This window comes from Rhinatrema bivittatum, chromosome 10, assembly GCF_901001135.1.
Source record: "Rhinatrema bivittatum chromosome 10, aRhiBiv1.1, whole genome shotgun sequence".
Classification (NCBI taxonomy): Eukaryota; Metazoa; Chordata; class Amphibia; order Gymnophiona; family Rhinatrematidae; genus Rhinatrema; species Rhinatrema bivittatum.
Window position 1 is genome coordinate 125,698,483 of NC_042624.1, and position 15,568 is coordinate 125,714,050.

Sequence of the window (15,568 nt, forward strand, 5' to 3'; positions counted from 1 at the left end):
TTGTATGCGCTTCTTATGGGTCTGGAGGATGTATGAGGTTGAAGTTGTGTGCTTAACATGATGGGGGCGAGGTTGTGTGACGCTTTGTGGATGATTGTAAGAACTTTAAAGAGGATCCTGTGTTTGATAGGAAGCCAGTGAAGGTTATGGAGGATTAGAGTGATATGTTCTCTTTTGTTGGAGTTTGTGAGGATTCTGGCAGTAGCATTCTGAACCATCTGTAAGGGTTTGATAGAGTTAGAGGGGAGTCCGAGTAGAAGAGAGTTGCAATAATTGATCTTAGATAGTATGATGGATTGAAGTACTAGCCGGAAGTCATTGAAGTGAAGGAGGGGTTTTAGCTTTCTGAGGACTTGCAATTTGTAAAAGCAGTCCTTTGTGGTAATGTTTATAAACTTTTTTAGGTTTAGATTGTTGTCTAGCCAGGCTCCTAGATTCCTGACATCAGGTGAGAAATTGATATTTGAGCTTGTTGGTTGAGAGGAGCTTGATGAGATGGTGGTGGGGTCATGAGAGATAATGAGCATTTCCATTTTATTGGCATTCAAAACTAAGTTGAGGCTAGAGAGTAGGTCTTTAATTGGCTGAAGGCAGTCATTCCAATATGAGATCGTTTTTTGAAGGGATTCTGTAATCGGGATAAGGATTTGTATGTCATCCGCATAGAGGTAATGGGTAAGCTTAAGGTTTACAAGTAGGTGGCAGAGGGGGAGGAGGTAGATATTGAAGAGGGTGGGTGAAAGTGAAGATCCTTGAGGGACACCTTGGTCTGTGAGTATGTCTAGGATGATTATTTTGGTTTTATCTATGTTTATTATACGTTTTAGGTCGGTTAGATGCTGTTTGATTTCTGAGAGATAGATGGTTGTTCTATCGTATGTTTCTTCCAGCGTATTCTGTATAGGGACCAGTATTTGTATATCGTCAGCATATAGGAAGTGGGTCAGACCAAGGCGTTCTAGAGTGACACAAATTAGGAGAAGGTATATGTTGAAGAGTGTTGCTAATAGGGCAGATCCTTGTGGAACTCCTGTGTTGAAGTTTACTTTATTCGAGAGGTTGTTATTGAACATTACTTGGAAATTTCTATGTGATAGATAGGAGGAGAACCATTTTAGTATATTACCCATGACTCCTATTTCAGATAGTCTGTCGAGTAGGATGGAATGGTTGACTGTGTCGAAAGCGGCTGATAGATCCAGGAGAATTAATAGGTAACTTTGTTGAATCCTCTAAGTACTGTGTCATTTAGTGAAAAGAGTAGTGATTCCGTGCTTAAGTTCACATCCTCAAGACTTATGGATCCATAGTGTTTATCCCACGCCCCTTTGAAATCCTTCACAGTTTTGGTCTTCACCACTTCCTCCAGAAGGGCGTTCTAGGCATCCACCACCCTCTCTGTGAAGAAATATTTCCTGACATTGGTTCTGAGCCTTCCTCCATGGAGTTTTAAATCGTGACCCCTAGTTCTGCTGATTTTCTTCCAATGGAGATAATGTCTCTGATGTCCAGGTGGGTGCCCACCTCAGCACCAGTGATCATCAAAAGGTATGGTTTCATATCACAAATAGGATACGGAGAAGAAGCACGAAGACCCAAGTTTTGAAGGTCAAAAACACGGACTTTGATGAAATGGGGAAGTACCTGGAGGAAGAACTAGAAGGCTGGGAGAACAAGAGAGATGTGGAAAAACAATGGACCAAACTAAAACGAGCAATTACCAAGGCAACTAATCTATATGTTAGTAAAGAAAAGCAAGAGAAAAATGGGGCCTAGTGAGGTGATGATATTAGGAAGAATAGCAGGGATTTCCTCGCCTCAAAAAAGCTTCAGCGCAATGTCTTATAGACATGCCTTGGCACTGTCCTCTTCAGACAGTATCCAGACGTGCTCCTATAAACTGCAGAATTTGTGTTGGGGTCAACATGGACTTCTGGTAGTTGATGACCAGACCCAGCGGGTCCAAGAACTCTATTATTTGCTGAACTTGGGTCATCAGAGTCTTGGAATCCGATGCTACCAGTAGCCAATTGTTGAGGTAGGGGAAAATTTGCATGCCCCGCTGCCGCAGGGACACCACCACTACTGCCATACCTTTCGTGAATACTCTGGGGGCCGCTGAGAGTCTGAACGGAAGGACTGTATATTGGTAATAAGTGTGTTGGAACTGAAATGAGAGGTACCGCCACGAAGATGGGTGGATAGGGATGTGGGTATAGGCATCCTTCAAATCTATCGTGCACATCCAATCAGGGGGCTGAAGAAGGGGGTAGAATGGTTTTAAGGATACCATCTTGAATTTCTCCTTCACCAGATATTTGTTCAACTTTTGGAGGTCTAGTATTGGACGGAGGCCACCGGACGTCTTGGGAATTAGGAAGTATGGAGAATACAACCCCATGTTTTGGGCATGGATCAGAATCTTGCGAATGGCCTGTTGCATTTGTAGCAATGCTATTTCTGACGCCAACTGGGGTTGGTGTGATCTGGGTCACCTGGTTGATAAATGGGGAAGCGGGGGTATGGTGAGGAAGTGTAGTTGATAGCCCTTCTGTACGATCTCTAGTACCCATCGATCAGATGTCATGGCTTCGCACGCCAGTAAACGTGCTGTTATTCGTCCTGGTGGCGATGGTTGCAGCGGTGGTGAAGGAAATCTTAAAAAGATTGGGACCGTTTGGCTGGCGCTGATGGCGGTTGGTTTTGGGGGCGCTGAGATCTAGGTCTTCCCCTTCTGTTTTGCGCTTGGGCTGGTTGTGGTCTTTGCTGCAGCTGGTATGATGGCTGGCGGTACGATGAGCAAGGCCAGAAAGGATGACGCGAAAAGGACTGCCGGCGAGATGCTGAGAAGTAGTGGCGTGGCGCTGGAAACGTGGAAGGGGCAGCCAAGGATTGAATCGCCACTGATAGTTCTTTCAATTTAGATACTGTCTCCTGAAATCTATCACCAAATAGGTTGTCCCCTTTACAAGGGGGATTCACCAATTTTTCATGCATGTTTTCTCATATCGTGCTGGCTCGAAGCCATGCCATTCGTTGTGTCGCGATGGCTGAGGCTAAAGATCTTAATAATGTCTCAAAGCCTTCATAGATGGTTCTGAGAAGGTGCCGATGGATGGTATGTTGGCTCCGGCGCCGACTGCATCAGTTGTGGCGCCGAATGTGTCGGCGTCAGGGGTGCCGGTCAACGCAATTTTTGTCTCGATGGATCCTCTGCGCCGGGTGCTCCGGGTGCGAGCAGCGCATTGAATGCTCCTTGTCCAGACTACCTTTCGATGGAGTTTTATAGGGATCTCAACCCCTCTGGACCTCCTTGGGCTCCTATGTACCTCCAGACCTGGAGGTTGATGGTTCCATCAATGAAGCCCTTCATGACGGAAGGCTCTGAGGCTTTGCTGGGCCCGGTGAGGAGTGAGACTCTGAAGGAGGGGCATACGAACCACTGGAACTATTTCTTAAACCCTCGATCTTCTGCGCCCACTGTCTTCGGGCTCGAGGCGACATGCGGCCACAATGTACGCACTCGGCCTGGACGTGGTCGGTCCCTAGGCACCGGAAGCAACGATCATGTCCATCAGTAATAGAAATGATCTTATCACAGTGGCAAGGTTTGAATCCCGGTCTCGGATTTGCCTTCTGAGAAATTCTATTTCGAGTGAAGAAAAAACCAACTGAAAAGATGTCAGCTCCGCGTGCGAAACCCACGCGGAAAGAAAGCCTGGGGAGATTCTGTTTCCTGCGCTGGAACACATGCGCAGCCGCACAGAGCAAAGCTCTGACTTCCTCTTTGGACAGCTCCGCCTCCCGGGCCCTGATAGACAGTTTCCATGACAGCATGGCTAATTCAGCCCTGCTATCAACGGGAAATGTCATAATGCCTCTGTATCGCTCCATGGTGAGACCGCACCTTGAATACTGTGTACAATTCTGGTCGCCACATCTCAAAATAGATATATAGTTGCGATGGAGAATGTACAGAGAAGAGCGACCAAAATGATAAAGGGGACGGAACAGCTCCCCTATGAGGAAAGACTAAAGAGGTTAGGACTGTTCAGCTTGGAGAAGAGACGGCTGAGAGGGGATATGATAGAGGCATTTAAAACCATGAGAAGTCTAAAACGGGTAAATGTGAATCGATTATTTACTCTTTCGGATAATAGAAGGACTAGGGGGCACTCCATAAAGTTAGCATGTAGCACATTTAAAACTAATCGGGAAAGTTCTTTTTCACTCAATGCACAATTAAACTCTGGCATTTTTTGCCAGGGGAAGTGGTTAGTGCAGTTAGTGTAGCTGGGTTTAAAAAAGGATTGAATAAGTTCTTGGAGGAGAAGTCCATTACCTGCTATTAATTAAGTTGACTTAGAAAATAGCCACTGCTATTACTAGCATCAGTAGCATGGGATAGAATTAGTTTTTGGGTACTTGCCAGATTCTTATGGCCTGGATTGGCCGCTGTTGGAAACAGTATGGCATGTTCTTATATTCTAATATACTAAACGATGGTCAATCTACGTCTCCAATTCAAACTCAAAATGTAGATAGAATTTTAAATAAAAAGGAAAAGAATATATTTTGACTTCAGTTTTGGGTTGGAATAAGTAAGATTAACAGTCATTTAGTATATCCACACACACAAAATGCAGGTCATGTATTAACCAAATATTTAAGAATATAAGAAATTGCCATGCTGGGTCAGACCAAGGGTCCATCAAGCCCATCATCCTGTTTCCAACAGAGGCCAAAACCAGGCCACAAGAAACTGGCAATTACCCAAACACTAAGAAGATCCCATGCTACTGATGCAATTAATAGCAGTGGCTATTCCCTAAATAGAATTGATTAATAGCCATTAATGGACTTCTCCTCCAAGAACTTATCCAAACCTTTTTTGAACCCATTACTGAGGAAAATATATAAATGAACCAGATCAAAACATATGAACCTAATTCTCTTTATACTTCACAATACATTTTCACAGATACTTTTAAGAAAAAATCAGCACCAATATCAAAGACATATTTCCACATTCGTATGAAATCTCTTTCTTGAACTGAATAGCTTGACATACATTCAGGCCGATATTATTTAAACATTTATTTAAACAGTTTTTATATACCGTTGATTAGACAAAAGTCCATCTCTACAGTTCACAATCTATACATCAAATTAACAGAGAGAAAGGAAGAAAATTACAATTTCTCAAATATAAAATTCACTAAAAGATAGTAATTATTTAATTAAAAACTTCTAAAATTGCCATCTAAATACGAATTATAAAAATCCCAAGAGTATAAAATTATAACTTACAGATAAGGTTAAGACAAATTAAAAAGTAGAATAAATAAGATAAAAGGTGATGCCCTTAAAGAGATTCCACTTGCTTACATGGGAACACTACCATTTATTCCGCATCAAATGCTCGCTGGAATAACCATGTTTTCAGATCTTTTCTAAATTTCTTCTTGTCTTGCTGTAGTCTCAGGTTGGTGGGCATTTCATTCCAGTATTTGGGGCCCGCAATTGATAGCGCTCGCTCCCTGACTTCACATAAATGGGCAGATTTAATGTTCGGGATCACGAGGAGACCTTTGTTTGATGATCTCAAATTACGTTGTGGTATGTGTAATCTTATTGCTGTGTTCAGCCAGTCTGTCCTTTCTCCATACAGAATCTTGTGAATGATACATAAAACTTTAAAGATTATCCTCTGTTCAATCGGGAGCCAATGTAATTCTTTCAAAATTGGAGTAATATGGTCCCTCTTTCTTGTATTTGTTAATATACGTGCAGCAGTATTTTGTAAAATCTGCAAAGGCCGTAAAGTACTTTTTGGCAAACCCAGCAACATTGCGTTGCAGTAGTCTAGTCCCGTAAATATCAGTGCCTATAATACTGTTCTAAAATTTTCTTGGAAAAGCAAAGGTTTAAGACGTTTCAACAAAAGTTAAAAATAATTTTTAAAAAATTTTTAAATTGGCCCGCCGCTCGCAGGTTGAAAACCGGACGCTCAATTTTGCTGGAGTCCGGTTTCCGAACCCATGGCTGTCAGCGGGTTTGAGAACAGACGCTGGCAAAGTTGAGCGTCAGCTGTCAAACTCACTGACAGCCACCGTTCCTGTCAAAAAAGAGGCGCTAGGGACGCGCTAGTGTCCCTAGCACCTCTTTTTACCGCGGGCCCTAATTTGAATAATTTTTTTTTCTGAATCGCGCACACAAGAGAGTGGCCTTTGTGCATGCTGGGACAGCGGGTGCTCGCCCGCGATTTTTACTGTATTGGCCTGATTGTGGGGGAAAAAAGAAAAAGGAATCTTTGCTACTTAAAAATACAATCAGCACCAAGCCCCTGTCAGATTCAAGAGTGAAGGTAATTGGTAAATTAGCCCAGGTGGTGATCTCTTTTGATGTTTCCAGTACAATCCACAGAACCTATCAGTTGTTGCAATAATATCCATTCCTCACGATTCTTCTCTAGAAATAGAGAAATAATATATTTTGGATGTGACTGGTACTGAATCGAACAGCGTTTCACACGGAACCACTTTGTGTTCTAGGATGCACTAGGGAAACCACAAGCTGACCTTCAGTGCCAAGCAGAAGAGGAGCCATTCTTTTGCTGGAGCTAAGAGCCATGGCAATGCAAAGGAGACTTAATACAACAGAATCTTACCACTGATCTCCCATGCCAGCTCCAGCTTCCTGTTGTACTAAAGCCTGAATAAAGCCATCCGATAGATCTCAGACCGGCAATAGGAGCTCTACCAGGTAAGTTTTAGCCTTGCCCTTCTTTTTGACAATCATGAAACAGGAAAAAAAAATCTTCAAATTACAAAGTCAAGTTCAGCAAATCATATGGTCAGCGTCTGCCTGCAGCAGCCATCTTGATCTACCCCCCAAATTCCTGTTTGTTGACACCGTATGTGCAATTAACAAGTAGAACCAGAAATCTCAGATGAAAACACATTATCTCTATGCACCCTTCATTGCAAGATCCAGACCCTTCTTCCAGTTGTTAGAGATGGTGGACATTTTAGACATACCGCAGGCACAGCAGCAAACAGATACACAGCTCATAAGAGAAAATCATTGTAACTGGCCAGTCACAGAAAACGACAATGATCTTCTGCTATCTTTTTGGTCAGATATTAAAATTTAAGAAGGCCTTCAAGGGAGCAGCAAAGAAGTTGAACGGGATAATGGCTGCCCTGTTCTGTGCATCCTGACTTTACATTCTTTGTTCATTCTTTTTCATTTTTCCCTAGCAGCTTCCTTCTGCTTCTTTGGACTGCCAGTTCAAGTTGAACTGGTCTCTGACAGGCTACGGAACCCATAGACTTCAATCTACAGGTGTTTTTCCCCTAATTCTACATTCCCTTCCCAACTCAGCCAATGCAATGATGGCCCTCAGTCAGGAATCACAAATGGCAATTCCATTTATTTATTTATTGGGTCTTATATACCATCACGTGGGTTCCATCGTAACAGTTTACAGCAATAAATACATCATAAACAATAAAACATCCTTATAAACATAAAACATATATAAAATTTAAAAAATTACAACTAATAGCAGCAATTCATAAAATAATCCTAAAATACATCAAAAACTACTATTCACTCCTCCTCCTCCCTCCAAAAATAAGCTGCTATATAAAACTCTAAAAAAAAAACAAAAAACAACCACCTAAAACAGTAAAATCAGAGCGTTAAAAACTAGTGAATGTATACCTGAAATCTGGCCACTAGGTGTCACCACTGAATAATGGCTGAGACTCCCAACCCACAGGGCTGTAAAATGCTGCATCCACAGTGTTCCCCACATAGTCCAGTGAATAGAAGAGCTCAAATCCATATCTTCTGCATGGCTGTGCACAGTACTTGCTACAGAGTCATCAAACTGTCTCTATGTGTTCAGTCTTCTTAAATAACTGTTATGGCCATGAATCATTCTTTCTTCTCATTTCTCTTTCTCCCATGACTATCTACCACATCTCCAAAGAGCTGGAGTACTATAGTTCAAGCTAGCCACCAATGGATGATTAAATGCAGTTCCAGAGGTTAGCTTTGAGAAGAGCTGCCTCTCAGAGATATGATTTACAACTTTGTACCTACAAGCCATCTTGACTGAGTCCTGGTTCTCTCTCTTTTAGCCTCACACTAACCTGCTGCTGTTCTGCCTTCAGGAGCAACAAGTGAAAGAGGTAGCATTCACATTCCGGACCCTCAAAATAAATCCATAGCCTATGCCAAAAGAGGCACTGAATACTGAACGCTGCACTCTTCAATCGAATAACTTTTTGCCTCTTCCAAAACATCACAACAGAATTAGAGAAAATATAACATTTGACTATTACTTGTCTAACAGAGAACCAAGCTTCCAAGCGCAAGTCAACCCTTTAATGACAAACTGCAAAGTCACTGCTCTAGGCAATCAATAGTTTAAAACCAACAGCAGCTTAACTATCAGTCATTACAAGATACAGCAAGAAATTTCCTACTCTGTTCATTTCAAAATCTTACCATTAACCTAATGCCATATTCTATGCAGGATTAGAAGAAACACAACCCATCCAGAAAGTAGAAACTAGTCGATCCCACAAGGGAAAAAAAATCAAGAAAATACATTTTAGAAAATAAAATCCTCAGGGTATACATTTGCATAATCTCTTGCTCCTGCCTGTTCAAGTCTTGATCTCCTTTTCCCCACCTCCCATTTGACATGTCAGTTTTTTTCTGTAAGTGATGGCTGGTTTTATGTTTCAGGCTGTTGCACTTGAAATATTGTTTTAAAATGCTGTATAAACTGGTGATAAATGTAAATACATAACTTCAGGAAAATAAATGTCATTTAGGGACATGCACTAAAGGTTAGCATGCATGCTAAAGCTGCTTATTTTATCATCAATTTTATATTCCAAGCAGATTACAGTATTTTCCTATCCCCAGAGGGTTTACAATCATAAGGTGGCATTCTGCCCCAATCCTAGAACCCCTCCCCTTTGTTCATATTTCCACCCTGCTCCAACCAAAAATCCCCCTGGTTAAATCCAACCAAAAATCCCCCTTGGATAAACATCCCCCCCTAAGCATACACCACAATCCTTGGTGTCTAGTGGTGCCCCTTTCCCCATAATAAGAAATATACCCTGCTGGTCTAAGGGAGTCATCAATTTCTCCTTGTATCTTTTGACATTTCATCACCTTTGACACCATAGATCATAACATTTTCCTTTTCCGACTTCAAGAATGTATTTCAGGAAAAGTATTGGAATGGTTTTGTTTGTATCTTATTGATCGATCACATGTCAAATGTAATAATTACAGTAAATTTCCTCTGTGTCTCACATTAAAACCAGTGTTCCTCAGGGCTCTGCTCTTTCCTCCATTCTGTTTGATATTTATCTAGCTCCAAACTGTAAAATCTTGTACAATTTGTCAGAAACCTACAAAATATACGCTGATGATATCCAGTTAGTCATTAGTGTCCGCTCCACTTGGAACGAAACTCTAGAACACCTTAACATGTTTTTCTTCTGTTAACGCTTGGCTCAAACATAAACTCACTTTAAACATGTCCAAAACGGAGTTCCTAGCTTTGTTTAGTCCATACTCCACTTTCAATGAAACTACCATTCACCTTAATTCAAATTTCCAAATTAAAAACCAGGTGAAAAGTCTTGGTGTCATGCTAGATAGCACACTATCCTTTAAACCTCAAGTTAAACATGTTATCAAGCAGGTTTTTCTTTAGATTGCAAGTTCTTGTTGGTCTGAAAAAACTGTTGCATGCTCCAGAATTTCGTATTATATTGCAAGCATCTATATTTCCCATTCTTGATTACTGTAACAGTCTTTACATTGGTCCTCCCTCCTCAACACTGTGCCCCCTAAAGTTATTATTAAATTCAGCGGCTCGCCTCATCACTGGCTTGAGGCGTTTTGACCATATAACTCCGACCTTAATTGAGAGCTACACTGGCTTTCGATCCACAAAAGCATTAAATGTAAACTTGGAATGACCATCTTTAAATTAATTAATGATCAATCCTGCCCATGGGCAAATGCAATTTTGAAATTCTATCAACCTTCAAGAACTTTGCACTCCTTGATGTTCCAACTCTCCGATTTACACGCTTAAACACCACTCGAGAATGCTCCTTTTTGGTTGCTGCCCAGTATTTTGGAATTCTCTTCTCATAGATATTTGACAGTGTGACTCAGTTAAGGCTTTCAAGGGACTCCTTAAGTCGTTTTTATTTGTTTTATTAATATTTCATTTTAACTTTACTGTATGGGCCTCTAAGGTTGCATGCCTCTCTCCAGCCTTTTCACCTCTGGTTCATAGCAGCTCCTGTATAGTGCAGATAGTGTGGGTGTTGTGGAAGATGTGGAGGTAGCTTCAGTGAATGGGGCACATGGTGGAATTCTTGATCTCACAAACTTGCTTTGCTGGCTTACGGCAAAATCCATTGCTGACATTGCTGTGTTCAAAGATAAATGCAGATATTCAGAGGCTTCAAAATGAAGAGCTGTCATTGTGCCAATACTGCTCATAGAGGCAGGGCTTATTGGATTTCGGTGTTCTTCCCACTCAGGGAAGGCAGATTTTCCTCTGTTGTCAATGGGATCTGGCCAAAGCACCTTCTGATGCAAGCTGTTCTGCATCTTGGCAGAATCAGAACACGCTCTTGGGCCTTTTCTTTTATAGGCCCAACTTTATGGAAATCCCTGCCTAAGGATTTGTGTAATATTTCTGACATTAAGGTTTATCGTAAGCAGCTTAAAACATTTTTATTTTCTGAAGCTTTTGGTAGTATTTAATGTTATAGCTGAGATGTAAAGGATTCATGAAAGTTCATGGAAATGTATTAATTTTACCGTATTATGATTTTTTAATTTTAATTTCATTTAATGTATTTTAGTTTGGTTATTTTGTTATGCTTGTGAAACTATTTGATGATATGTATTTATTTAAACCACATAGTGCAATGTATTTGATTAATGCACTCTATAAAACATTTTAAATAAACATCAAAAGTACATACTTTTAGTCTAGTTTCTTCCTCTTTACTTTCATCTTCTCACCTGAAGTCCAGATGCTCTCCTGCTCAGCAGTGGCAACCTGTCCCTTGTTCTAAGCTCACATTAATACAGGTTTGCAGTAAGGAGGCCGAGCCATGAGGGAGAGGACAGTACATGTGTTAGGAATCTGCTCCTCCAGAGGGGAGGAGTTAGCAATCTGTTATAATCTGCTATGCTGATGGGAGTAGCAAGCAGATGGGAGTTAGCAATCTGTTATGAACTGGCTGCTGGATACTCCCATTGAAGGAGGAGTTAGCAATCTGTTATGGATCTGCTCCTGTAGAGGGAGGAGTTAACAATCTTGTTATGCTCCGAAGGCGGAGTTAGTAACGTAGTTAGGATATAGACTGCAGAGTTAGCAATCTGTATCAGCGGAGTGTAGAGAGAGCACTCAGCTGTAGAGGAATGTAAATAGGTGGATCCTTGGGCCGATAGCAGATGACAGCGCCCCCAGGAGGATATCCTGAGAGGGACCACCGGCTAGGCTTGGTTATGGAGACAGACACAGATAGTTCCTTTATTAGACAGGTTAGTAGAACCACCAGAGGTGGCAGTAGTGAGCTGATATGCCCGGCAGGGCTAAAGGCCCTCAGGTACTGGAACAGCGATCCCAGGTTTGCTGAGCTGTAGAAAGACTATAAATAATGAGTAGACAGGGTAAACTAGATGACAAATCTCACATAAGGTCTTAAGGAGGCTCAGTAGCTGGAAAGAGTTAGGCCCTCGAGGAGCGAGTACCGGTTCCTATCTGCAATCTGAAATAGAGAAAAGAGAGCGAGGCCCCCGAGGAGCGGGTACCCCTGGTAAGTCCGAGGAGGCAAAGTAGCTTGGACGAATCCGTAGCGAGTCCGTATTCATGTCTGAAGTCGTGTCTGATTCGTAGTCCTTGCTAACTCAATCTGTTAGCGAAAGTATGAGACCTTTTATACTGGAAGCGGATGTCGTCATCTCAGGGGATGCCCCTGAGGTTCGCACCCTTGCTGGTACATACATCGGAGCGCGCGTCCTACGTCATCAGGAACATGGCGGATCTGCAGCGTCGAGCCGGTTCGGGTACGCCAGAGAGAAGCGGCATGGAGACGCCGCGGCAGCAAAAGTCGCCACACAGGTAGAGAGGATAGAATGAGGGCGTAGAGCAGCCGCGAACGCAACAACATGCTCAGTTTAGGGCTCAGTTGTAGAGGCCACACAATGTAGCACACATATGACTAACAGCTTCTTAGCTATTAGTTTTCATGGACTATTGAGAATATTTTTAGCTCATGTGCTAAAACTTTAATGTAGTGCATATTAAATGTTTTAGTGTGCAGGCTAAAAGTAAATTAACATACATTTTAGTGTACAGATCCCTTCAGACTAGGATTCCCAAGCTTTTTAGACATTAACTGAGACATTTATACTGGTGTATATGAAAGTCCTGAGTCCACATTAAGTGAGTTATCCAGGAAATGATGATGCTGGGGCACCAGGGTCCAGAAGGAATAGAAATCATAGAAACATAAACATAGAAATGACGGCAGAAGACCAATTGGCCCATCCAGTCTGCCCAGCAAGCCTCACACTTCTTTTTTTCTCATACCTATCTGTTTCTCTTGGCTCCTAGTAACCTTTGGTTCTATTTCCCTTTCACACCCACCATTAATGCAGAGAGCAGTGATGGAGCTGCATCCAAGTGAAATATCAAGCTTGATTAGTTAGGGGTAGTAACCGCCGCAATAAGCAAGCTACACCCATGCTTATTTGTTTTACCCAGACTATGTTATACAGCCCTTATTGGTTGTTTTTCTTCTCCCCTGCCATTGTAGCAGAGAGCTATGCTGGATATGCGTGAAGTATCAGTTTTTCTTCTCCCCTGCCATTGAAGCAGAGAGCTATGTTGGATATGTATTGAAAGCCACATTATCTATCAACAAATATTGAATAAGCCTAATAATTGGTAGTACCTATAGCTTATGAACTCTTCGTTAATTATACATACTCTTGCCCACCCCTGTTTTTTTGTTTGTTTTTTTTTAAATATGGAGATGGCAGCCCTCCATCCTTCCGCTCCGTGAAGGTGGAACACCAACCACTGGCCACTGGCATCCCGCTCCGTGAATGCCTCTGTGGCTACTGCCGCTCCGTGCAGTGTTTTGCTGCCTCCTCTTTATACACGTCCTCTAGACCTGATGGATCCACAGTGTTTATCCCACGCACCTTTGAAGTCCTTCACAGTTTTGGACTTCACCACTTCCTCCGGAAGGGCATTCCAGGCATCCACCACTCTCTCCGTGAAGAAATCAGAATGATTTAACTGACAATGGAAAGAGTTATTTTGTTCTATTGCGTGTTTTATTGTAATTTGCTCCAGGGCGTTTGATTAGGAGCAGGTAACCAAATGGAAATAATAAATACATAAGTAAATAGGACTATTGCCATCAAAAAATAAGTTTGAGAGGATTCTTACTAGAAATGCCCAATCTAAATTATTCTGATGACTGCTAATTTCTGCCTGGCAGCATCAATCACTACCCAACTCGCACAACTTATCAGAGGTGCCAGAAGCAAGGTGCAGATCTACAAAAAAAATGAAATCAGAGACTCAAAGACATTCTCTATAAACATCTAATATTAGGCTACAGGAGGAAAAATTCTTTCATCTCTCAATGGCAAAGTCTCTTGTCAGAAACATCAGAACAAGAGATCCCCTTTGATAGGTCACTGCTTGAAATGACATTCTAGGATTTCACAATACTATTAGCCTTTCACTTTAGCACAAAAGCTCTGAACTGAAATTCTAATTGACAGAAAGCTCTTGTACAAGCTCTAACCTCGAACCGCTGGGAGCTGACTTTCTTTCCTTTCTTCATCCAGGTGATGCGTGGTTTGGGGTCACCAGTTGCCTGGCACACAAAAGAGGCCACTCCCCCAGAAATCCCAATCTGATCATCTGGTTTCTTAATGAAACTTGGCTCACCTGAAAGACATGAGGCAAGCCCAACATTACAACTTTCACATACATACAACTAGCTGCTTCAAAAAACTCACTAGTGTAATTTTGGGGTAAATGTTACATATTGTTTGTTTAAAGCAGTAAGACTAGCAAATTTGTTTAGGAATTTCAATTGCCAAGTAAAACAAAATATGAAGGGACTAACTATATTTTTAGGGTGGTTTTTAGCTCTTATTTTTCCTGGGGAATTTATTAGCATTTATTACAACAAGAACACAAATTCTACTTACCTGGAAAAAGTCAGTCATTTTTTCTACTGATTTCTCCTGTTTCTGTTATTGTAATAAACGCTGATAAATTCCCAGGAAAAATAGAATAAAAACTGATGTTACTTATCTGAAAGTTCTGTTTGCCAGAAACAGAATTTTATTAAAAATGCAATGATAGTCTGCTACCTGTCTCTTGCTTGGACTAAAATTGTACCAAAATTCATTTGTCATTAACTGGCATTATTTATTAATAATTTAGTTGCCATTCTTATTAACAGCTTCCACAGTCTCCAGAAAGCCTTTGAAAGCAACTTCTCCAAAAAAGGGAACTGGCAAATTTTAGGGCAGTGAAAGCAGAGTTGCTTACCTGTAACAGGTGTTCTCACAGGACAGCAGGATGTTAGTCCTCACATATGGGTGACATTATCAGGATGGAGCCCAATCACAAAACACTTTTGTCAAAGATTCTAGAACTTTTACTGGCACCTACTGGGCATGCCCAGCATAACACCAACCCTGCAGCCAGCAGGGGTCCCCTTCAGTCTTGTCTTATAGTAAAAGTACATGCGAAAAATAAAATAATAAATCGTAAGCGAACCCAACTCCGCCGGGTGGCGGGTGGGTTTCGTGAGGACTAACATCCTGCTGTTCTGTGAGAACACCTGTTACAGGTAAGCAACTCTGCTTTCTCACAGGACAAGCAGGATGGTAGTCCTCACATATGGGTGAGTACCGAGCTGAGGATGCCCGAGCAAAGCACCAAATGCACCCCAAAGACGTGCAACAGGCACAACAACAGGGGTGGAAATTTGGTTAGGAGGGCATCCTGAAAACCCTGAATGGGTTGGTGGAAGGATGTTGGGAAGTTAAACAGAAAACAAATTGTGTAGAACAGACTGGCCAAAGATGGAAACCTGTGTGCCAGCCTTATCTAAGCAATAATGGGCTGAAAAAGTATGGAGAGGGCTCCAGGTAGCAGCATTACAAATATCAGGAAGCGGCACCAAACGGAGGTGCGCTACTGATGTCACCATGGCCCTGACAGTGTGCGCTTTTACACGGTCTTGTAGCAGAATGCCTGCTTGCTGGTAGCAAAAAGAAATGCATTCCGCCAACCAGGAGGAGAGGGTCTGCTTTCCCACAGGATTTCCCAATTTGATGGTATTAAAAGAAACAAACAATTGAGTGAATTTCCTGTGGGCCAACGTGTGGTCCAGATAGAAAGCTAGAGCACGTCTGCAGTCCAAAGAATGCAGAGCCTGTTCTCCTGGGTTGGAATGGGGCC

The 15,568-nt window shown here is 41.9% G+C and overlaps 1 protein-coding gene across 4 annotated transcripts in view; it reads right to left on the bottom strand.

The window, feature by feature from the left end:
* The window catches only part of PTPRF (protein tyrosine phosphatase receptor type F), a 792,879-nt gene that overhangs the window by 479,072 nt on the left and 298,239 nt on the right, over nt 1-15,568 (bottom strand). For all 4 annotated transcript variants that reach the window (XM_029617709.1, XM_029617708.1, XM_029617711.1 and 1 more), the window contains exon 4: nt 13,893-14,038. In XM_029617709.1, coding sequence (XP_029473569.1) covers nt 13,893-14,038 — 146 coding nt within the window. The remainder of the gene's footprint in view (nt 1-13,892; nt 14,039-15,568) is intronic.